The following is a 23,688-nucleotide window of genomic DNA, read 5'->3' as shown; positions in this document are numbered from 1 at the left end:
CTCTGGGAATGAAAAGCACATAAGAACATAGCCGTGGGCCAAGTCAGACCTGCCCTGATAAAGACTCATCCCAAGCCGGCTTCACTGACTGTTCTGCTTTTTATTTTAAAGAAGATGCTTCATCTCAGCAAGGCACTCACTCACCCTGGTGCTGCACAGAGGAGTGCCTTGGACGTGGTCGGAGAGGTGACGGGTAGCGTCAGGCTGACTTCCTGGGCCTGTCCCGCCCACACACCTGTCGGGACTGAGGACCTGGGAGGCATGCCAGTCCCATGTCTGGGTGGTGAACAGCCAAGGAGACTCCCTGAGTAGACTAAGCCTCTCTTGATTCATGAAGCTGTTGGCCGCGCTAGAAAGATGGGATTGAACAGGAATCACTAGGAAGGCAGAGGGCACGCTGGGAGGACTGGTGAGCCGACCTCAGAGCCCTGGAGGCCTGTTCCCAGCAGTAGCTCGCCGTCGTCGTGAGCAGGGACCTGTCCCTCATGCTCCCTCAGTCTCTGTCACTGAAAAGGGGAGCCTGCCCTGTGTCACCCGCAGGCGTGTAAGGCCAGGTGAGGAGTGAAGGGGAGCTGTTCTTAGGTAATAGAGCATTTTACAAATGCCTGTTTCTTAAGGAGAAGCTGCCTGTCACTGCCCCTTGGGGGTTCTAAAGAGGCGAATCTCAGATGAGGTGTGAAGTGAGCTGCGTGGCCAGCCTTGGTTCCTCCCAGTTCAGAGGAGCGTGGAGTGGCTGCTGCAGTCACGGCCCAGTGGGTGCAGGGGCTTGCTGTCCTCTGCTCCGTCTCCTGGGGAAGGGAGACAAGTGGGGAGAAGCTGGACGGCAGTAGAGCGTGCAGGCGACAGTTGATGGCAGTGGACGCTTTCGCTGGTTGGTACAGGGTCGGTTACCAAAATTCTAGACAAAACTTAGAGCGGGGAAGGTTTGCGTGGTTTAAGAGTTCATCACATAAAAAATGGCTGTACTGTAAAGACAGTAAAGGTCAATAATCGCTTCCAAACATCGAACATTATAAACTATTTTTAAGTAAGATTATCTTTAGTCTCCCCAGACATTATACGTGGCAAATAATTGAAAACGGTAAAAATGATGCATAACTATTGATGAATTATTTCATATATAATGAACAGGCTTTTGAGTGTGAGTTATTTAAAGTGGTCAATATTGATAGAATAAATATATAGTATAAAAAATAAAGGGAACAGCCCTCTAGTTACTCATGTGAGTAACACTCATCATGTGATAATAATGAACAGTTTGGGAAATGTTCCACTGACTTTTTAAATTGAGATTTAATTTACACACACAAATCACACAGGTAGTAGGTACAGATTCGTCTTTACGCTGATTACCGGAACCGAAATCAAGATTTGGAGCATCTCTTCCATCCCAGGAAGCTCCCCGACTCCTTTGTGCCCCCCCCCCACCCCTTTTCCACAGGTGACCCCTGCTGGATTCTGTCACCGAGGGTTCCTTTTGCCTGCTCCCCAGCCTCCTGTCATGAGGGTTGTGCAGTGTGACTCAGCTCTGCCTTGCTCTGCTGGGACAGAGTCTGTGAGCTCCGTTCGTGTCCCTGGGTGTGGCAGTGGTTTAGTGTTTTGTTGCTGCAGAACAGTCCTCCGGTGCGTGAATATACCACAGAGCATTTATCTGTTCTCTGTTGTAAACGAAGCTGCTATACGTAATCCTGTATATATGTCCTTGTAGACATACGCATTCCTTTCTTCTGGGTGTTCTTGGAAGAAGACTTAACTGGGGTGTGGGGCGGTCATGTATGTGACCACCCAGCCTCGGTAGACATTGACAGACCATTTTCCGAAGCAGCTGAACCCAGTCGGTGGCAGGAACGGTGCATGAGCGTCCTGGTTGCTCAGCTCCCTCCCAGCCCTGGGCCTCGGGGCGGCCCGTGCATGTGTGTCTGTCTCCTCATGGTCCCGGCTTCTGTCCCCAGTGACTAGCGGTGCTGAGTGTGGTCTCACTTGCTTATTAATTAGTTGGACACCTTCTTTAGGGAAGTGCCTATCGCAATCTTATTCACTTAAAATAAAATTATAATAATATATTTTATTTAACCCAATATAGCCAAAAGATTGTCCTTTAAAAATATAATCGATTGACTTATGGTATATTTTATAATGAATCATCAAAAGCCAGAGTGTATTTTGTGAGCGTAGTACTATATTATGTTACTGAGCTTTCAAATTATGGCAAAATATATGTAACGAAAAATTTGTCAGTTTGACCATTTTTAAGCATACAATTCAGTGGTAGTAATTACATTCCTAACGTGCAGCCATCACCTCTATCAAAATCTTTTCCTCATCATGAACAGAAACTCTGTGAATGTTAAGCAGTAATTCCCCTGCCCCCTCCTGCTTCCGTTATTTGTGTTAATAATTTGGCATTTTCTTCTGTATGATGATGATTTTAGTTGCTCAGTCGTGTCTGACTCTTGCTACCCCATGGACTGTAGCCCACTGGGCTCCTCTTTCCGTGGAATTCTCCAGGCAAGACTCCTGAAGTGGATTGCCATTTCCTTCTCCATCTGTGGCTCGCCTAGTCACCTTCCTAATGATATCACTGGATGAATAGAAGTTCTTAATTTTAATGAAGTCTGATTTATCAGTCTTATTTTTAAGGTAGTATTCTTCATGTCCTTGTAACGAGTTCCTTGCCAAGCTCAGGGGCTCTCCACCAAGAGCAGTCTTCCCTCGGGGAGAGAGACATTTTTGACTCTCACAACAGGGCCTGGGAGGCCACCAAGCATTCAGCACACAGGACATTCCCCACAACAAAGACTCATCTGACCTATAGCATCGGGAGTGCTGAGCTGGGGAGAGCCTGGCCTGGCCAGGACCATCAGGGTGTTCTTGTACATTCGCTTCTGGAAGTTTTCCCGCCTTCCCTTTAGCAGTTGTTTGTGATCCATCTCTCTGGAACCGAGGTGAATGGGATGAGAAGAAATTGAGAGAGATCTTGATTCTTCCACATCTGGGCCCCCAGCCTTTTATTTAAAACAAAATTCAACTCATTGTCAGAAACTGTACATGGAACGTTTTCACATATAGAACTGAAGTTTCGGTGTTTGGTGGTCTAAAGGCCAGTGTTTGGAGCATGAAGTGACTGTCTGGCGCGTGAAGAAACTGAAGGGTTTTTTCCTTTTCCAACTCGATTATTAAGGACTTGATAGAGTTTTTGTTTCTGTGGTTTTTAACTTTCAGGTTACAACTGTAATGAAAACACCCACACAAAAGATGCAACTCACAAAATAAACTGACTCTCAAGTGTGCTGTTTTTACTAGACTGTTACCAGAGTCTTTGAGGGGCTTCCTGGTGACTCAACTGGTAAAGAGTCTGATTGCAAGGCGGGAGACCTGAGTTTGATCCCTGGGTTGGGAAGATCCCCTGGAGAAGAGATGGCTACCCATTCCAGTATTCTGGCCTGGAGTATTCCATGGACTGTATAGGCCATGGGGTCGCAAAGAGCTGGACATGCCTTAGCGACTTTCACTGACCTGGTTCTCTACAGATAAGTGTCATGATTAGAATTTGCCAGACAGGGAATTGTTTAGTTTCTCCATTGTAGTTCAGTGGGATTTCTACTTGTCAGGTCTTCCACAAAACTGACCACTTAAATATTCAAATCCTAGTAAAATAGGCTGTGACATTCTAGGATTGCTAGAAGGAGAACCTAACTTTGCAAGTGGTGCCTTTAACCGATGTGGACAGCTGTTCAGGAGGACAGCAAGGACAAAAAGGTTGTTGGGAGAATGTTCCCCTGTGTTTAACGGTCGTGTCCAGTACATTCATGATGTTCTTTAAAATCTAATTGTATATAAGAATTTGTGGCTGTTGAGTGGTCAGATGGGGAAAAGAAATCACTTTATCTAGCATATGTTGTGGACGGGTAACTGCTTGCTGTTGAAACTGACCCTGGCAAGGGGACCTAGGGGTTTTAGGGTTAGATGCTTAGATCTTGCTTTAAAATCCTTAAAAATACTATAATGTTGCTCTTTTAGGGCAACACTGGTTCCCCCTTTTCTCCTTATGTGTGGCTAGTGTGCGCCAGAGAGGTGCCAGTTTGGAATCAACACCTGGGTCTGAGTCATGGCTCTGCCTGTAAGTAACCCAGGGGTGGCTCAGCTCCCCACTTTGGTAGGGGAGGCACTGGCCGCTGTCCCGTGTGGGTACTGGAGGACTGACTGAGGAGTGGAGAGCTCTTTGTGAAGTGCAGATGCTCACAGGAATGGGGGTGGGGGGCCATTTGTTCAAGGGCTTCCCTGGTGGCTCAGATGGTAAGGAATCTACTGGCAGTGTAGGAGACCCCGGTTTGATCCTGGGGTTGGGAAGATCTCCTGGAGGAGGGCGTGGCAACCCGCTCCAGTATTCTTGCCTGGAGAATCCATGGATAAACCATGGGGTCAGAAAGAATCAGACATGACTGAGCAGCTGACACACACCCATTTGCTCGTGGGTCCACCACTTGTTTGTGATCTGTGTTGTGTTTATACTGAGGCAGCACGTGAAATCAGGTGAGTGGATTTGGAAGGACCTCCCCTTCCTCGCCGGGTGACCTGGGACTCGTTTCTTCTGGGGCGTCGTTCCTTATCTGTAAATGAGGGTGATGGCGGTACCAACCTTACAGGGATCCTGCGAGGTTTAAGTTTGTTAAGCTGTAAAATGCCTAGGATATTTTATGTGCTTGGCATATAGTAGATACTCAATGAACGTTAATTATTTTATTGTTACTGTAGAGTTGATTTGGATAATAATGAAATTCAGTGTCTGCCTCAGTCAGACCCTTTTCTGCATGGGCTGACCAGGCCTCTGAAAGCTGGTGTGATGAGTCCCTGATGTAGGGGTTGTGGTCCTCCACACTGTGAAGCCAGGCAGGGGATGATGGGCACTGAGGGCCTGCTGCGGGAAGGAAGGGGACATGTGAGCCAGGATGCACTGCATTTACCCGTGTCTTCACTGCTCAGCAGATTCAGAGTTTAATTGTTCATTAATGACTCACCTGTTTAATTACACTGGTTTCTTTAATGGGGCCATTTTCAACATCGGAAGGGCTGAGAACAAACTTTCTTCGATTTTGTTTCCACTGCTCCTAGCCTGATGTTTGGCACCTGATAAATGTATGTTGAGTAAATTTTGATGATCGATTATTTGCAGGTCAGGTCCAAAACTATGTTAGGGATCCCGAGAAAAAGTCATGTGGCCAAAAGAGTCATGTTAGAGGTCGTTAAGATTGCTTTAGAGAAAAAAGTAATGTGGCTGAGTCTTTGGCCTTGGTGTCAGAGGCCTTTTTGACTTTTTTTTTCTTTTTTTGAAGTGGAATTATTTTTAAAATTGTAAACCATACATACATGTAATAAAAAATACACAGCGGCTTAAGGGGGAAAGTTAAGGTTTTATATGTTCTATTTGGCAGAGTTTCAATGACCTGGAGCCTCAAGTGGGCAGATCTGGACACAGATGGGGTCAGAAACCTTAGTGTGAAATGTAGCTTCTCCCAGACTGCATTCTGCCTCCGTTCATCTGTGTGCACATATGTACATGCGAGGCATGGGGAGGGCTTGATCAGATAGCAGAGATCCTCACTGTCTCCTCCTTGGTGGCAGCTGGCAATACACCCAGTTCCTGGATCCAACTTGAGTGAGCGTAAGTCACCTGCAAACTTGTTAAAAACAGTACTTCCTACACTCTGCTCTCGGGGTCAGTGGGTCTGGGCTGAGGCCTGGATGTTGTGCCCAGAGAGCAGCACCCTGGACTGTAGGAGTCTGGAATAGCAGAGAGCCTGCTGTTGGAGCCTGTCCAGAGTATCTTACAATCCCCTTTATGCGTCACAGTTTTCATCTGTTTTACAGAACAAAACAGGTGTATGGAATTGAAGAGACCAAAATAAATCCATAAGCATATAAGATGGGCCTTATGGAGGCCTTCAGAATGCCTGATTTTCATGAGGAACTTTGGAAATTAAAGAGACTCAGATGGGTTTCTAAATTGGACTTGATTCTGTTTGAGGCTGCCAGTGTAGAAGCAACTGTTTATCACATCTTAACTAGCCAGTGTCTTTGTTCAGAGTACATAGCATATGTTTCAAAGAGCTTAGATGTCTGCAAAAGCTGTAAGTTTAGGATTGAAATAGAGTATTCGTTTTCAGGTGACTGAGTGAATCCTGAGCTCAGATAGGGGCAGAAGGGACCGGAAACCATATCACTGCACTTGTAATGGTCGAAAAGCTGACCAGATGCCCCTCGTTCTGAGGAAAGTCTCCGGTCTCCAGTTTGAGGTGAACTGAGGTGTTTGGCCACCTTTCGCTTCTGTGGCTCCTCCCTGTTCTCCTCAGAGTTCCGTGTCGCTTCACCCCTCCTTCTTCTGCACCTTTCGCTCCTTGTCCAGACAGCCCTTCTGCCTGTGCCCTTGGTAGCGAAATGCCCCCGTGTCCTTGTTCTGTCACTTACTCCCTTTTCTGTGCACCTTCTTCCTTTTTCCTGGTAAATATGGTCACTTTCCTCTTTCCTAAAAGGCAGAAAGCTGTGAGCATTTACTGAAGACACTTGTTACTACAGCAGCTCCCAGCCCATCCTGACTTAAAAGGCATGTATATGCTTGTGTGAACTTCCTTGAGAAGCTCTCCCAGGCCCATATTTTTTTGTTTGTGTGTTTCTTAAGGGCTTAAAACAGTGCACATTTGTCCCCTCATGGTTGGTGTGGGAATCCAGGCATGGCCTCTCTGGGTCCTCCATCCCAGGCGTCTCTCAGTGTGCAGTCAGCGTGTGCTCTCCTCTGAGGGCTTGACTGGGGTGGGATCCGTGTCCCCCCTCATCGTTGGTGGCAGGTCTCTGCTCCTTGGGGACGCAGTTCTTACTGCTGGTGGCTGAGGTCTTCCCACCTCAGACCTATGGTTTTGATCAGATTCACAAAGTACCAGCCCCTTCCCCATACTCTCTGTTTCCTTGGCTCTGTTTTGATTCATCCTTTGGTAAATTACTTTCCCTGAAGAAGACCTTCTTTGAGTTCCCTGGTGGCCCACTGGTTAGAATTCAGCAGTGTCACTGCTGTGGTCTGGTTCAGTCCCTGGTTGGGGAACTGTGTGGTGTTGCCAAAATATTAAATATAAAAAAGCAGCTCCAAGAAGACCTTCATCATTTCTGTTAATTTACCAACGTCTACTAAAATGAAGTCCCCCCCCCGCCCCGGAAGAATACTAACTTGCTGATGCCTCCTCAAGTACCAGCAAACCTAGGGGGCCGGGCACTGTCTTCCTGTCGTGGGTGAGGCTGCTGAGCGATGGTGGAGGCCGCTGCAGAGCCAGTGCCCTGGGCCCTGACCCTGCCCTGCAGGGCCCTCGCCCCCCACCTGCCTTCCGCCTGCTGCTGCTCCGCGCGTGCGTTTCCACCCAGCACGCCTCGGCCCCTCCTTGTGAACCGACCTGCCGGTGCTGTCTGCCCAGGACGCTTCCTACCTTCCTGCTCAGAGACCGGATTCATGTGCCCCCTCCTCTCCGAGTCACTGCCTGATCTTGTTCCCAACAGTGTCTGCAGCCCCTTCTGTGTGATTCCAGCACACGGCATGTGGTCTGCTGTGACACATCATGTTTTGCCCATCCGGACAGGCTACCTGCGATGATGTCATTGCCCTGAGTGTGGGGAACCAGTTTTACTGATTGTCCCCCTTGGGGCTTGACCCCTAGCGGGAACAGGAAGTGGGAACAGTGAACCGGGGTCAGTCTGTGTTGGTCAGCTCCTCGTATGTGACGGGTTCAGCAGAGGAGCCCAGGGCTGCCTCTGCCTGCCCCTCCTCCCTCCCCGCACCCCCTGCCACCTGCCTGGCTGGACCACCCCTCTGCTCTGCCTTCCTCCTCTCAGCCTGTCTGTGACCTTGTCTTACCCAGCAGACAGGAAGCTCCAGGAGGGTAGAAGGCCAGGACATCCTGTTCACTTGTTCCCCATCTGGTACAGCACTTCACTCCAGAGCAGGCACTCGGTAGTATTTGTTGAACAAGGGAGTGACTGAATGAATCAATGAATGGAGCAACTCAAGAACAGTTTAATATGGTGTGAAGCCAAATGCTAGGTGGTATTTTGCAGACTTCTGTGTTAGAAAAGCACAGGTCACTGAAGGTCATCTAACGATTTGAAATAAGAGGAATCTTAAACTGTCTTAGGGTGGGCAAAGTGAATCACTGGACGGGAGGCAAATCATTCTACTCTGGAAAGTAGTACCAAACACTAGTTGTGAAAATTGGGGAAACTCTTTTCTACATCACATTTTTTTTTCAGGAATATATAAGATTACTTGCAAGTTTTGCAGCTTTTTTTTTTTTTTTTTTTAGAAATTAGAAGATGGCTGAAAAAAACAATGGTCATTTTGCTGAGCATGGAGTCTTAATTGACAAAGCTAATGATCTAGAAAAACCTATGTTGGAAAATGTCACTTTATTATAGGTGTCTGCAAGTGCAGATGGGAAAACAGATTTTTTTCTTTCTGCAGCAGATTCATTAAGTGTTTAGAAAGAGGTTCTCTCTGCACCGCCTTCCCCAGCCTGAGTAGCTTGAGACTAAACCTGAACCCTTGTTGTCTCGCGTCTGTTAGGAAGGAGGCGTATGCACTACCCTTTATAGCGGATCCCGGGCCTCCATGTCAGCCTCTCTCAGCCTCTGCTCCCAGGCCCAAGAGCATCATCAGGAGTGTCCCGGTGACTGTCAGCTCCGAGACAGGCCAACCCCCGCCTGGCCAGAGAGATGCCTCGTCACACCTTGCTGACCATCTCATCTCCCAGGCGGTGGTTCCGAGTCTCCGCAGCCCTGAGCTGCCCCCAGGCTCCCCCGTTGCTGCTTTACTACGAGAGAGCTCAGACCTGGTGACAGGCATTTCTCCTGTTCCTTGCTGTCTCGTTCTCAGTTTCTTTGTGTCTTTGCCTCCCTTGGTCTCTCTGAGGTCCTGGCCAGCAGTTAAGTCGAGCCTGATGGCCTGTGCCCGGGGCTTGTGACATCGCTCGGGGTGCCGTCTCTCCATCCCCATCTTTCCTTCCTTCCCGGGTGTAGCCCCTGGGTTTACACAATGTCCCTATGCCTCTGAGATAACGTCCTGTCCCCTCTGTCTTCACTTATGGCGTCTACCAAGGATGTTCCACACTTGAGAGATCTTCAGGCCCCTGGGTCTGGGCGCTCCCACCGCCGGCAACGCACCCTGATGGGTCCCATCCGCCCGTCCTCCTGCCCAGGGCCTCCTGCCGCCTTGCCTCCTTGGCCTCCCCGAGCTCCTGTGGACCCATCAGGCTCTCTTCCCCGCACTTCTCTCACTGCCGTCCCTGCCCCTGAACAGGGGTGCTCCCCAGCTTTCGGGACTCTGGGTTAGGACTTAGACCTGGTTTTCAAAACCCAGTTCTAAAATATTCTCTCATCTCTGACTATAATCAGAAGTCATCTTACGTCAAAAGGTGACTTAAGCTAATATAGTCGATTCTTTGCTTTTGGTTCCAAGTGAACAATTTGATAATTGCCTGTATTATAGGTAGGGATTAAAAGCTGTGCACTGGTTAAACTGCTCTCTCACTGGAAATCCGTTTTCAGATATTGACTGCTCCAACAAAATGATGTTTAATGGTGTTATTCTCAGAAAGTGAGACAGCATTTTCTCTGATAAAAACAAGAATGAAATCCATCTCATAACTATTGATCAGTAAAGCATTTAATTACGGAAATATAAGGCAAATAATTTTTTTTTTTTTGGTGGAAAAAGAAGTAGATTTGCATTTTCTTGCTTTTCCTGCTGGGCTCTCAGTTGGCTGGTTCTCAGAGGTGGGAGCCAAGCAGAATCTAGTGCAGACAACCCTGCACAACTTGATCAGCCCTTAAACCTTCTCAGTGTCATACCCGGTTTTGTTTCAAGGTAGACTGTAATTCTACAGAAGAATTTTTCTTTATGACTTTTTTCCATTAGAAATTTTAATGCCAGTAGAGAAATAGCTAATAAATACCAATAACATCTTAGTGCCACTTTCTTAATTTTTATTTTTTGATAGAACAGTGCTCGAAAGAGTTATGGACTCTTGAAACGAGAGTGAATTTTTTTTTTTTTTTTATCAACTGAAGCGGAATATAAAATAATTTTGCTTAATCAAAAAGAAAGCTCTCAGCTACTTTTCCCAAAGGCATGGGCATTTTAAATCGTATTTGGTTAGTCAAGTGAGTTGTCTTGACTTAAACTGTAATAACATTCTAGTGTGACTCTAATAAATTATAGCCTATAATTCAGTTTATTGCAGTTTTAATGGGGGTATTATTTTTTTTTTACCAAAAAATGTTAAAATATTTATTTTCTTTGTCAAATCTCAGGGTGATGTGTTTGCAAGTTCCCTTTTCAGGGGATACAGAAAAGGTTCTTACACTTTTCTCAGCAGTAGTTCTTTGCCAGTGACATTATATTGTTCACCTGTACCTCCTCCTCCCTTCTGTCTCGGTCTGTCTGTCTGTCCCTCTCTCCTTGGAGGTGCGGGGACCTTTCCTGTGTACCAGGCCTTGGGACAAGAGACGTGTGCTCACCTCGTGTTCCGTGGCCTCTGTGCCTCTCATCTTGGTTGTAGTTTTGCTCTACTGACAGGGCCGCAGAGAGACAGTGCTGGGGATTTTCTCTCTGACGGGCCCCTCTTGAGCACAGTGTAAGTGTCAGAAAGGAAGGGATGGGAGTGGTCCTGCAGTGGAGGGGGGCCAGCACCCTCACCATCGGCCACGTTCTCTCTCTCACACCCCAGCGCCGTCAGGGGTGGTGGACATGCCCTGACCTCGGCGCTGTGATCTCAGCCTCGCACCCTCACCACCTCCCTTGTGACCAGCAGCTGGCTGTGTGCCTCAGGGACCTTTGCCCTAGATTCTGTTATCATTGGGGTTTACCAAAGCAAACTCACAGCAGCTGGTGACAAAGTCGCATACATGATGTATGGGCTCATACAACGTGCCTCAGAGTGTAGAGGTTCCAGAGGCTTGCTCAGTTGTGGGGACCCTCCTGAATCCTTCGGATCGATGCATTACATCAGAAGTTGGCCCATCTTGATCAGAATCCCAAGTCTGAAATATGTGAGTTCTCAGATTCCGTGGCACACCCCTGGGGTTCATTTCTCACTAGCTGCTTGTGACTTCTTCAACTTCCTTTAGGCTTAAAGGCAGAAAATTTAAGGGACCAAAGTTCATTTCTAACATGACAACTAGGAGAATTGAAAGTAGCCCAAAGAGATAGTGCCTGTGTAAGAACTTGGAGATAATACTGGTTTAATGATTGATTAAAGCTGTGGGGTGTCTTAGAGGCTGTTCAGAGTTATCGTGAAATGATAGGGGTTCCAGATAATGTGGTATTGGAAGTTTTCAGGACACCGATGTAGCATATGAATTCCAAATATGACCCCTATGTTTTAAAATGTATTGAAGGAAAAGAGTATACATTTTTACATGTATTTGGTACACGTGTGTTTTCTGGAACCAGGGTTCTTCACGTCCAGAATGACCAGGGAATTGGGCTAGATGATCTCTAAGTCAACACCTGGGTCTGAGATTTCACGACTGTAGATAATGACTTTAAATATGGTTTCCTTTCTGGTAATTTGGAAATAATAGATTCAGTCTTAGTTTTGCTAATATTGCCTGCCTCTAAGCTTTGTCATGTCCTTAAAACATCTCTGTGCTTGTGCTGACCCTTTTTAAACTTTAATACTCATTTCTTTGTTTGGCTCCGCTGGGTCTTTGTACCTGCGTGGGCTTTCTCTAGTTGTGGCTAGCGGGGGCTCCTCTCTAGCTGCAGTGCACAAGCTTCTCATTGCAGTACCTTCTCGTTGCGGAGCGCAGGCTGGCTCTAGGCACACAGGCTTCACTAGCTGGGGCTCCCGGGCTCTAGAGCACAGGTTCAGTGGTTGGGTGTATGGGCTTCCTCCATGGCAGGTGGGATCTTCCTGGATCAGGGATCGAACCTCTGTCTCCTGAATTTTGGCAGGCGATTCTTTACCACCGAGCCACCAGGGAAGCCCTCTGTGCTGCGTTTTAAGTGACAGCAATATTTACCAAGGATTTTTCTAGCATTTCAACAAGAAAAAATGTATTTACTGTATCAGAACTTAAACTTAATTTATAAAAGTGGGACAGTTGATTATTCTGTGCCTTTCAGTAAACTCCAGAAAACTGTTGCCTGGCCGTTATCCCGCCCCTGTCATTTATTAACTGGGTAATAACCTTGGACGCACTGTTGATTTCTCTGTCCCTCAGTTTTTGCAGCAGTAGAATGGGCCTAATAATAGTGCCTACTTCCTAGGAAGCAAGATGATTAAATTATATAGTACATGGCGAGTTCACAAGACTTCCTTGCACTGAGTGCTTAGCAAATGGTGGTTGTTAATAGCATCACCAACTGAATGGATATGAATTGGAGCAAACTCTGAGAACTAGTGGACAGAGGAGGACAGAGGAGCCTGGCGTACTGCAGTCCGGGTTGCAAAGAGCCAGAGACGACCTAGCAACTGGACAGCAGTCCCTCCCTCCTTCCTTTTCAGTTCCTCTGACTCTGACCTTTTCTGGGACAAGGTCTGTTCCATCTCTGAATGTCAGTCCAGAAGATGGGCTTCATCATGGTGGTCAGAATTCTCTCCTCTTATGAATGACTGGTGGCTCCGATCATGCTAGCTTGATTTACTTAGAGTCCACAGACTCTATCCTAAATTGTTAAAATCTAAAGTAGCTGACTGGGGAGGCCTTACAAATAGCTGTGAAAAGAAGAGAAGTGAAAAGCAAAGGAGAAAAGGAAAGATATAAGCATCTGAATGCAGAGTTCCAAAGAATAGCAAGAAGAGATAAGAAAGCCTTCCTCAGCGATCAGTGCAAAGAAATAGAGGAAAACAACAGAATGGGAAAGACTATAGAGATCTCTCCAAGAAAATTAGAGATACCAAGGGAACATTTCATGCAAAGGTGGGCTCGATAAAGGACAGAAATGGTATGGGCCTAACAGAAGCAGAAGATATTAAGAAGAGATAGCAAGAATACACAGAAGAAATGTACAAAAAAGATCTTCACGACCAAGATAATCACGATGGTGTGATCACTCACCTAGAGCCAGACATCCTGGAATGTGAAGTCAAGTGGGCCTTAGGAAGTATCACTATGAACAAAGCTAGTGGAGGTGATGGAATTCCAGTTGAGCTATTTCAAATCCTGAAAGATGATGCTGTGAAAGTGTTGCACTCAATATGCCAGCAAATTTGGAAAACTCAGCAGTGGCCACAGGACTGGAAAAAGTCAATTTTCATTCCAATCCCAAAGAAAGGCAATGCCAAAGAATGCTCAAACTACCACACAATTGCACTCATCTCACACTCATGCTCAAAATTCTCCAAGCCAGGCTTCAGCAATATGTGAACCATGAACTTCCAGATGTTCAAGCTGGTTTTAGAAAAGGCAGAGGAACCAGAGATCAAATTGCCAACATCTGCTGGATCATGGAAAAAGCAAGAGAGTTCCAGAAAAATATCTGTTTCTGCTTTATTGACTATTCCAAAGCCTTTGACTGTGTGGATCACAGTAAACTGTGGAAAATTCTTCAAGAGATGGGAATACCAGACCACCTGACCTGCCTCTTGAGAAACTTATATGCAGATCAGGAAGCAACAGTTAGAACTGCACATGGAACAACAGACTGGTTCCAAATAGGAAAAGGAGTAAGTCAAGGCTTTATATTGTCACCCTGCTTATTTAACTTATATGCAGAGTACATCATGAGAAACACTGGACTGGAAGAAGCACAAGCTGGAATCAGGATTGCCGGGAGAAATATCAATAACCTGAGATATGCAGATGACACCACCCTTATGGCAGAAAGTGAAGAGGAACTAAAAAGCCTCTTGATGAAAGTGAAAGAGGAGAGTGAAAAAGTTGTCTTAAAGCTCAACATTCAGAAAACTAAGATCATAGCATCTGGTCCCATTACTTCATGGGAAATAGATGGGGAAACAGTGGAAACAGTGTCAGACTTTATTTTGGGGGGCTCCAAAATCACTGCATATGATGATTGCAGCCGTGAAATTAAAAGACGCTTACTCCTTGGAAGTAGAGTTATAAGCAACCTCGATAGCATGTTCAAAAGCAGAGACATTACTTTGCCAACAAAGGTCCATCTAGTCATGTATGGATGTGAGAGTTGGACTGTGAAGAAGGCTGAGTGCCGAAGAATTGATGCTTTTGAACTGTGGTGGTGTTGGAGAAGACTCTTGAGAGTCCTTTGGACTGCAAGGAGATCCAACCAGTCCATTCTGAAGGAGATCAGCCCTGGGATTTCTTTGGAAGGAATGATGCTAAAGCTGAAACTCCAGCACTTTGGCCACCTCATGCAAAGAGTTGACTCATTGGAAAAGACTCTGATGCTGGGAGGGATTGGGGGCAGGAGGAGAAGGGGACGACAGAGGATGAGATGGCTGGATGGCATCACTGACTCGATGGACATGAGTTTGAGTGAACTCCGGAGTTGGTGATGGACAGGGAGGCCTGGCGTGCTGCGATTCATGGGGTTGCAAAGAGTCAGACACGACTGAGCAACTCAACTGAACTGAAAGTAGCTGAAATAAAAAGAATACTGTGAAGCTGATGATAAATAATTCTAGCCTGCTTTTTTGATTCAGGTATATTCATCTAAAATGATAGCTGCTTTTTACCATTCTATTTGTTTCTGGTTTCTTTAGTGATAAGTTGAGAAGTTGCAAATATTGCTTTCTAGTTGTTATCTTTTTGCAGACCAGAAAAGAGGTATGATCATGGTTTAGAGTCCTTAAGTTGATCTGTAGATTAAGGTATTTGGGGGAGAGGAGTGTCAAAGGCAAATAAGCCAAAAGATTTAAGAGCTTAGAAGATAGAGGTCTCTTGTCTGGCCCCCTTTTCAGATTCACAGGCTCAGGGTCAGGTTATATGAGGTGACCAGGAAGGACAGTGCTGTTTAAAGGTGTACCTCTGCTGCGGTGCATTGGAGTGTGCTGGAGGGACATTTGTTGACCATTTGGAACAGGGAACAGCTGGGCTTGGTCCATTTTGCTCCTCAGTGGATTCTTTTAATTGGAGTATAGTTGCTTTATAATGTTGTGTTGGTTTCTGCTGTAGAGCAGAGTGAATCAGTTATGTGTATACATGTATCTCCTCCGTTTTGAACCTCCCACCCTTCTGGGTCATCCCAGAGCACTGAGCTGAGCTCCCTGTGCTATACAGCAGCTTCCCACTAGCGATCTGTTTTACACATGGGAGTGTGTAGATGTGAGTCTCGGCCTCCCAGTTCATCTTGATCCCCTTTGCATCCTTCCTGTATCATCACGTCTGTTCTCTACGTCTGCGTCTCTGTTCCTGCCCTGCAAGTAAGTTCATCTGAGCCACTTTTTTAGATTCTACAGATTTTTAAAAGTAGAGCTTTCTTGAGTAAATGTGTTTGAAGTTAGATTTGGGGGAAACAAAAACCAGAGAAGGTCCTTTGGCCCTATTGTAGAAAAATACCCCATTCATAAGAGATGGATGACAGAGGCAAAGGAAACCCAGACCTGCTACTCTGGAAGCATATGGTGGTTTCCCTGGGTGGCAGGAGTGCTCACGGGGCACGGCCCTCTGAAGAGGAACGTGGAGACCAGATAACCCAGGGCTGTAATCTGGTCACAGCCAACTTGCCTGGCAACCCTGGTGCTGCCTCTTGTCTGCTCACCTGTCATGGAGGCCATGGCAGGTTCATGCAGAAGAAATCCTGTAAGCGCGATGCCAGCTCCCCCCACTGCCCAGGGCAAAGGGCAGGTGGAGTGTTTGCCTCTCACTGGGGTGGGCAGGCAGTGAGGTTCCCGCGAGACACTGGGGATCCCCAAGTGGTCAGATGGGACATGGCTCCTGCCCCCCATGCCTCCTTGGGCCAAGAAACATAAACCAAATGTGCATGTATGTGCACACACACACACACACACACACGGAGAAGGGCGCAGGGCTGGGCCGACACAGCAGGGAAGCCTGGGGGTGGAGGAGGGTGTCTGGGCTGTAACTTCTGGCTTCACCTTTCTTTTAAAGTCACTTATCTGACTGCTGCCAGGCAGGCCCCCCTGAGAGTGGTGACCGCGTCCACCTCTCAGAGCGTTGTGTACCTCAAGACAGACAGTAAAGACAGTGTTTGTTGAGTTTCTAGTCCTAACCTGTTCATCTCTTTTTGGAGTCAGTGAATATTTGTTGAGTGAACAAATGATTGACAGTCAAAAGTGTAGATTGATTATGACTAAATTTGATTCGTGGCCGATTGCCCCTCTTCAGGGAATACAAATGGTAACCAGTAAAGTTTTTAAACAGACATATTTTTTGCAGTGTTTCGTAGATTTCAGTTTAATCTAACCTGGATGTAGGTTATAGATTTCAGTGTTTCAATAAAAGAAAACAATTCTTCCATTGTAAAGTAATTTTATAAATTTATTGAACAGTATTGATGTTTTTCCACTAATCTCATTTTCTTAATTAAATTAAATTTTTTATTTTAAGGTAATACATATTTGCTATAGAAATTATATATATAAGCAAAAAGCAAGCAGTTTAATGTGTATTGATGTATTTATTTGATCATATTGAGTGAGTTCAGAGAACTTTATGATGAAAAATTCCCTAAAGAGTTGGATGTAATCTGTGTTTAAAAATAAAAGTCTTAAAAATTGATTTTTTTCCCTCAAGAGCCAAATGTATGAACCAAGCGTGCTTTGATTCTGATTTATGGTCATCAAAACTAAATTCTAGATTCAATAGATATTTTGCAATTTGTCATTCTGTTAAACTGTGTTATATCCACTTAGAAAATGAAATATGAGCAGGAGGGTTGACGGACCTACTAGAAATCGCTGCCTGACATGCTGCTTCTAATTAGTCTGCTTTTGGAGCTAGAAGGGGAACCTCAGTGTTCTAAATGTACATTTTCCTTCTCCTCCCTGTCCCCTGCCTTTTAGTATATATGCCAAATACAACCTGTGACGTGTTATGTTGGAAAGTTCTAATCAGAGCAACTAGGCACAATTTCTGAATTGTATTTTGTCATTCCTGATACTGTAGAACCGTCGTTAAGTCGCTGAACTACCGTATATATTTTTCAGATTAACAATTGATAATATAGCAGGCTATAAATTTTTTAAAATACAGTATTTAGGAGTCTTTTTTTTGAACTTCACTACTTTCCTTTTAATATATTTAAATGCCTCATGGAAGGTGATTATTAAATGTATTCAACTCAGTTTCCATATAAAAACTGGTTAAGATGAGAGATGAGTATTTTTTAGAAAAGTAAAGATCTAATTTTGAGAAGTGTTTATGTCCTAGAGACCACTTGTGTGTTTTAATCCTTTTTTTTTTTTAATTTCCTCAGAGGATGTTGAGTCTTTCTTCCAGATAAATGTGTGTGTGTGTTTTAAAGAATTGTTTTAGGAAATACCTCTCCATGTAGTTCTGAAAGTGCTTATCTTTATTTTTGAAATGTTTACTGTCAAATGTTAAAAACAAAAACCAACCCTAACTCGAAGGTGTTTTGTCTCACGTGCAGAGCTGTTTCAGAACCGTTTCACATACAAGATGCTTTTGAATTAGGAATTCACATAGTAATGAATTCTGCTTATTTTGCTTCTCTGTGAAGGTTTGTTGTGTGAGCTTGAAATAAGACTGCAGCTGATTCGTGCAGCACATATTAACTGTTTATTTAGTTTAAGTACATGACTGTATCTTTCATTTCTGATCAACCTGAGGAGTTTGCACGCTGCACAGCAGCCACCTTCTTTTACACTTTATTAAATATCTGTCAATTATAAATATCAAGGTTTTACATTAATGTCAAGATAGTACATCAAAAATTCATGGAATATGTGACTTTTTCCAAGGGTATTTAATACTTAATGCATTTGTGTCATTTTTCTTTCTAGAGATATTGACAGGTTTTATTAAGTGTTTGTTAGGGAGATTTCATTTTTATCAAGGGACTATAAAGAGAAGCTGCATGCTAAATCAATTTTTTAAAGCCAGAATATTGTTCATTTTTTTCATATTCAAACTCTTGTAATCCATAGGTTTTTTATTTAAATTTCTTCTTGGTTTATTTTTGTTTTATGTGAGTGATAGTTCAAGACAGAACTTTAATAAGGATGAAATATGCTGACTGTAGTGGTTTTTAATTTCCTTAAGCATAGCTACCAGACCCAGGCAATATGGTAAATTCTTCAAAATGTCATACTTACATATTTAGCAATATTACTTCTTTTTATTGAAGCCAAACAAACGATTTTAGATATTAATCTTTCCCAAACACAGTGATTATTTTGTACTAGGTACAGTATTATTGTGTCTCATCTGGAACGCCTCTTCCGCTAGAAGAGGGACTGGGGAGGGCTTCCCTGGGCTGCCGGGCTTGACATAAGCAAACAAGAATCTTCTTTTAAAAGTGAGCTCTGCAGGGCTTCACGTCTCAGCATGAGCTGCAGCAACTGTTCATATCTCAACTTTGAATATTTATAATGCATAAGAAAGTGAAAATATCAATCACTTTAAAAATCTGCAGAAAATCTATGGCTGGTTTCTAAACTGTGTTTATGGGGTCACTGTTGTCCAAGCCAGACAGCCCCTCACCATCCTGTGTGTGGGTAGGCACATCCTGGAAACAGCTATCTCAGCTTAAATCAATTAGCCACATCTTCTGCTTTCATTTAGATTTCTATTTTTAAGGTACCTGTTAGGATTGTCTTGTACTGGAGATAAACAAAACCCTTATAGGATTTTGCTCTATAAAGTGAGGAATGTTCAGTTATCCTCCCCATAAAGTATAAGTGTAGTAAGTTTCATCCAAGAACATTTTTAGGAACTTGCAAGTAACTTCAGATTAATATTGTAATTTTTGGAAGATGTATTTTTAAACCTTGAGACTTAATGTGTTAAAAAAAAATCTGTCCAGAGTTTAAACAGTGTCTGGAATAGACACATTTCTTATTCTTGTTTATTTTTTCAGGGTGTGTGAAAATACGTATATTTAAAGTTAAATGCAAATCATGCAGTGTTTGCACCCATGCAAATCATTTCAATATTTGTTTCAAGATTCTTGTAAAACTATTATATAATAATCTAAAGGGGCAGGTTAGATTTTTTATTTTTAACAAACCAAATTTCTCTTGAGTGAAGCTGAGCTAGTAACCACTCTGGATAAACCCAGTTTGGGTTTAGGGTAAGTTTCTCTGAAGGCCTCACACCCTGACTGTTAATTCAAGAACCCTGCAGCTCTAATGTATTCCACTATGATGCCAGTAGGTGGCACTGGTGTCACAGTAGTGAGAGCCCCATTGACACGGCAGTTACTTGCATTTCTCTATAGCCTCAAATTCCATTTCAGTCTGTTAAGTGAATGTGTTTGGCAGAACATAAATATTTTTTAAACCAGAATTATGTACAGTGGGCACACCTTATTTTTTAAGCACATAAGAACAACTGTTTCTAAGAGATTCTGCAAATATACATAACTCTACAGCGAAAATAATCTTCAAAATTAATTTGCAGAAAGCATTTGCACATTTTTTTTTCCTTGAGTTTTCTTTACGACTTTGTCAGGACAGTGAACATGAACTTGTATTTTTGGTAAGAAATGTATATAAATAGTAGGAAGGGAGACATTTTTGAGAGTTAATTTTCCATCTTTTTGGTCCTTAGGGAGGTGGCCCTTGTTTGAAGAGTTTTCGTAGAGTCCAAAGCTATTTAAAGATGTTTGAGTGTCTGGAGCATTCTTCCTCAAGTCATTGTGACGTTCAGCGTTCTAATTTTGAAAACTCATCTTTCTCCAATAAGTCAAATTTTTTGAGGGGGAGGGGTGAAATTTTTAATACTTAACGGTTTTAGCATTAGAATTTACCAACTTTGAAAATACCGTAGTGCATTCCACAGTTTAAGTGAACTTAAAATATTTTAAAATAACAAAAGCAGCAACGCTTTCCCACCTCCTAGAGTTTGAGGAGAGATGGGCTGTGCCACATTTCTAGTATGTCAGACGGTGAGAAACTTCATTTCATTATAAGTGAAAGGAAATTCTAGCAATAGAATTCTCTAAGTTTGGAAGCTTTTCTGTGGTACTTATCACAGTTTGGGGTGTAGGGAAGTTCCTGTCTGCTGAATTTGTACTTTTATGAGAAAAAAACGTGAGCACCGTTGTGGTCAAGTTCCATAATTAAATGGAAAGCATCTTTAGGCGTCTTGGAGCACAGCCTTAACATTTCATCTATTCAAAGAAGAGGTAATGAGAAGCTTCTCCCATCTTTGCTGTGCTTGACCATGGTATAGGGTTTTGTTGTTGTTGTTTTTAACCAGAAACAGGATTGCCTAATCTTCCTAGTTAGAAAATGCAGCAAGAGAATGCCCCCGGGCAATAGGTTATTTTTATATTAAATTGCATCTTCTTTAATTTCATTTTGATTATTATCACATTTTTATTATCACAACATCACAATATTGTGTGACTGTATTTCCTTATGTTGACTTTTCTTCCAAAGGGTTAAAACTGGGTTGAGGGTTAGAGGGGAGAAGCAGGCACCTGGGAGCTAGCGCCCAATTGGCAGCCTCGTGTAATATATAATTTGCCTAAAATCGCGCGCAGAGCACCAGCTTTTGTTTTCTAATTGATTTACGGTTTGAGCCACTTTTACCTCGTCCCCCACTGTCCTGCGTACCGGTGCCAGCGAGTACATTACCGTGAGCGATGATAAATTGCCGTGCACTTGTGATGCTAATGCGTCAAGAGTAAAAACTGCATACTACATGGGGCTTCGTGCATTAACCGTGGTGCAGAGACAGTGCAGCCGATTGCATGGGTGTCTCGGAAATCACCGTTTGTTCATTTGATCACTTACTGCAATCTGTCCATCAGCCTGTAATGGAAACCGAAGATTAAAATTATACCGTTATAGCTTTTAATTTCTTAATTGAGACAAAGTTTTTTAAGTGCTCAAAAGGTCTAAGGTGTGTGTGGGGAGAGTGTTATGGATCGAGAACCTGAGATGCTTAAAATTTTCTCCAGTGTGTGAAATTTGGGATATTTTTATCAAATGATCTTTTGTCTAGAGAAAAAAAAAAGTAGTGAAGTTTAAATGTGCCGATCTCAATTTTATCTTCATTATATTTATTTGTAAAATTTAATTCATAATTTACAGAACTGTATTTTTTCTTGATTTTCTGTATTTGAGCTGCATCTGGCATGTGTGTGATTCATTTGCACATAACAAATTGATTTCCTTCTAAATGATTTTAAGTCAGAGGTTAATGAGAGAAGTTTCAGTTTATTCTAGTACCTTTAATTGCTCCTTTTACTGAGGTAAGAAGAGCTTTGGATTCTTTGTAAGGGCTGTCCCACACAGTATGAGACAGGATGTGGAGGCAGGTGGGACCTGACTTGGGCTCTGGGTTTCTGTGTTGATCAGATACTCATCGTGCGGGTGTGCCTACCTTTTGTAAACTCAGTCCACCTTAAATTTTATTTGTGTGCCTTGTCTGTGGGCCCTGGTATCAGAATACAAGCAGCAGATTTATGGCGGCTGCTGGGCACCACAAATTAAGTTGACAGTGATGTATGAGCACATAATAGCACGATGAGCCCTCGGTAGCGCGGCTGGACGCCTCCTGCTTCATTTGGCTCTTGTTAGGATCCGTTAGGCAGCTAAATAATGAAATTCTGCTGACTGATTTCTGTCTTCCCTTTTTCTCTTTTCACCTCTGCTTTCTAAAACTTCCTCATTCCCAGACCCATCCTCATGCCCACAAACTGCCCTTGAAGGACTCCTTCACTTACGAGGACTACAGGTTGGTGTGTGGGAGGGTGATGGGGGGGGTGTGCATGTGCATGAGGCATGTGTTGGAGGGTGGTTCCTGTGAATTTGGGGTCTCAGAAGTGCGAAGGGCTTTGATAAGAAGTGGTTTGCATGACCATTTAAAGCCTTTAAAAAAAAAAGAAGTCTTTCCCAAGTTTCTCCGGACAGCTGGGGTAAGTAGCCGCATTTTCATAGCCATGTGGAAATTTCCACTAACCTGTATTGGTGGGGATTAGTTGTTGTAGCCAAGTGTTGCCTGAGATTAACATTAGTGTGGGGAGGTCTGGAGGATCTTTTTTCTTTCTAAGTAGACTATTTTAGTGCTTTGAAGTAGGGGCTTTTTTTTTTTAAACAAAAAGATTCAGTGTAGCACACAGCATAGTAAAAAATAGCATTCCACATTTTGAAACATTCTTAGAGGATTTCTGATCAGAAAGGAGTTATGTTGCTTGCTTTTCACTGAGGCTGCAAGGGGGAACAGAGTCAGCGTTTGTGTGAAAGAGGCCTGGGGTCCCCCTGGCCGCCCAGCTCGGGACCTGCAGAGGACTGGCCAGCTCTGGTCTCAGCCAGCCCTCCTACCAGGCCACTTTCTTCCCCAGAAGCACCCCCACCCTTAACTGCTGACTCCTTGATTGCCCCTGGCTTCCTTTCCTTCCATTCCCTCCCCCCACCAACCAACCCTAAAAGTAAATTGTAAATGACGATGAAGGTGGCCACTTGTCACCTTTGCAACTTAGGAAAGAATTTTGAGAAGTCAGGTACCTCGATTTTGGTTGAACTGTGACTGCCCTGGGCTCTCTGATGTGCCGGCCCTAATCAGCCTCTTTTCTTTGGATTGTTGCAGGTGGGCGGTCTCTTCCGTTATGACTCGACAAAACCAGATTCCCACGGAGGACGGCTCCCGGGTGACCCTGGCACTTATTCCCCTGTGGGACATGTGCAACCACACCAGCGGCCTGGTGAGCACCCACTGCCCGAGTCGTGTGTAGTCGGGACAGGGCGGGCTTCCTCAGGTCACCCTCCCCACCGCCACTCTTGGGTCCTGCGTAGTCGGGAAGGGGCGGGCTGCCTCAGGTCATTCTCCCCGACCTCCCCTCCCAGAGGAGCAAACAGAACCAAACCTGCCACCTGCCCTGCCCCCCTCGAGTAGAGGCTGGGGGTTTTCTCCCTGTGTTTATTACTTAATCCTGAAGACGGGAGTCTTATGTCACTTTCAGAAGCCACAATGAACAGCATTTATGTTCTAAGCCTAGACATGCATTTTCTTATCTAAGGACCACAGACTAAACCCAAGTTTCTTTTTCCCGATTCTTTAAAAAATACTGATTTATTAAAAAAAAAAAAAAAAAAGAAAGAAAGAAACCTATCTCCTTCCTGCTGTTTCCTCCTGTGTTACTGGTTTTCTCTCCTTGCTGACTGATTTCCAGTTCCTTAAGCTTCTCTGATTCTCTTCTGTCCCCTGGCCCACTCCTTCACCTGATAGGCAAACACGTCCTCAGCCCCCTCGATTAACCTGGTGTTAATTGTCCTGGTGCCCCTGGCGGTGGGGCGGGGGAGGTGCACTTGGCCTCAGAGGACGCTAAGGAGACAGGGAGATGCCGAGATGATGGTTAGTCAGGACGCGCAGAGGAGTCTGCCTCTGTGGCTCAGCGTGCTTTCAGCCGTGAGCCACAGAGGAGAGTGCTGCTCTGTGCAGAGACGGTGTCCGAGAGAGGTTTCCTGAAATCAGTGTCGGAAAGGTAGTCAACTTCAGGATGTTTTGAACTTATATGTTATAATCATATACTGGTTTGGTTAGTTTTTTGTTCATCTTTTCTCACTGTCAGCTTTCTTG

At 44.3% G+C, this 23,688-nt stretch overlaps 1 protein-coding gene across 8 annotated transcripts in view; it reads left to right on the top strand.

Annotated features, from left to right (window-relative positions):
• The window catches only part of SETD3 (SET domain containing 3, actin histidine methyltransferase), a 78,334-nt gene that overhangs the window by 42,278 nt on the left and 12,368 nt on the right, over positions 1–23,688 (top strand). For all 8 annotated transcript variants that reach the window (XM_027521981.1, XM_027521982.1, XM_027521978.1 and 5 more), the window contains 2 exons: positions 21,788–21,846; positions 22,699–22,813. In XM_027521981.1, coding sequence (XP_027377782.1) covers positions 21,788–21,846; positions 22,699–22,813 — 174 coding nt within the window. The remainder of the gene's footprint in view (positions 1–21,787; positions 21,847–22,698; positions 22,814–23,688) is intronic.

Source organism: Bos indicus x Bos taurus, chromosome 21, assembly GCF_003369695.1.
Source record: "Bos indicus x Bos taurus breed Angus x Brahman F1 hybrid chromosome 21, Bos_hybrid_MaternalHap_v2.0, whole genome shotgun sequence".
NCBI lineage: Eukaryota > Metazoa > Chordata > Mammalia > Artiodactyla > Bovidae > Bos > Bos indicus x Bos taurus.
Note: the sequence above shows the minus strand (reverse complement) of the source record. Positions and strands in the feature narration are given on the sequence as shown.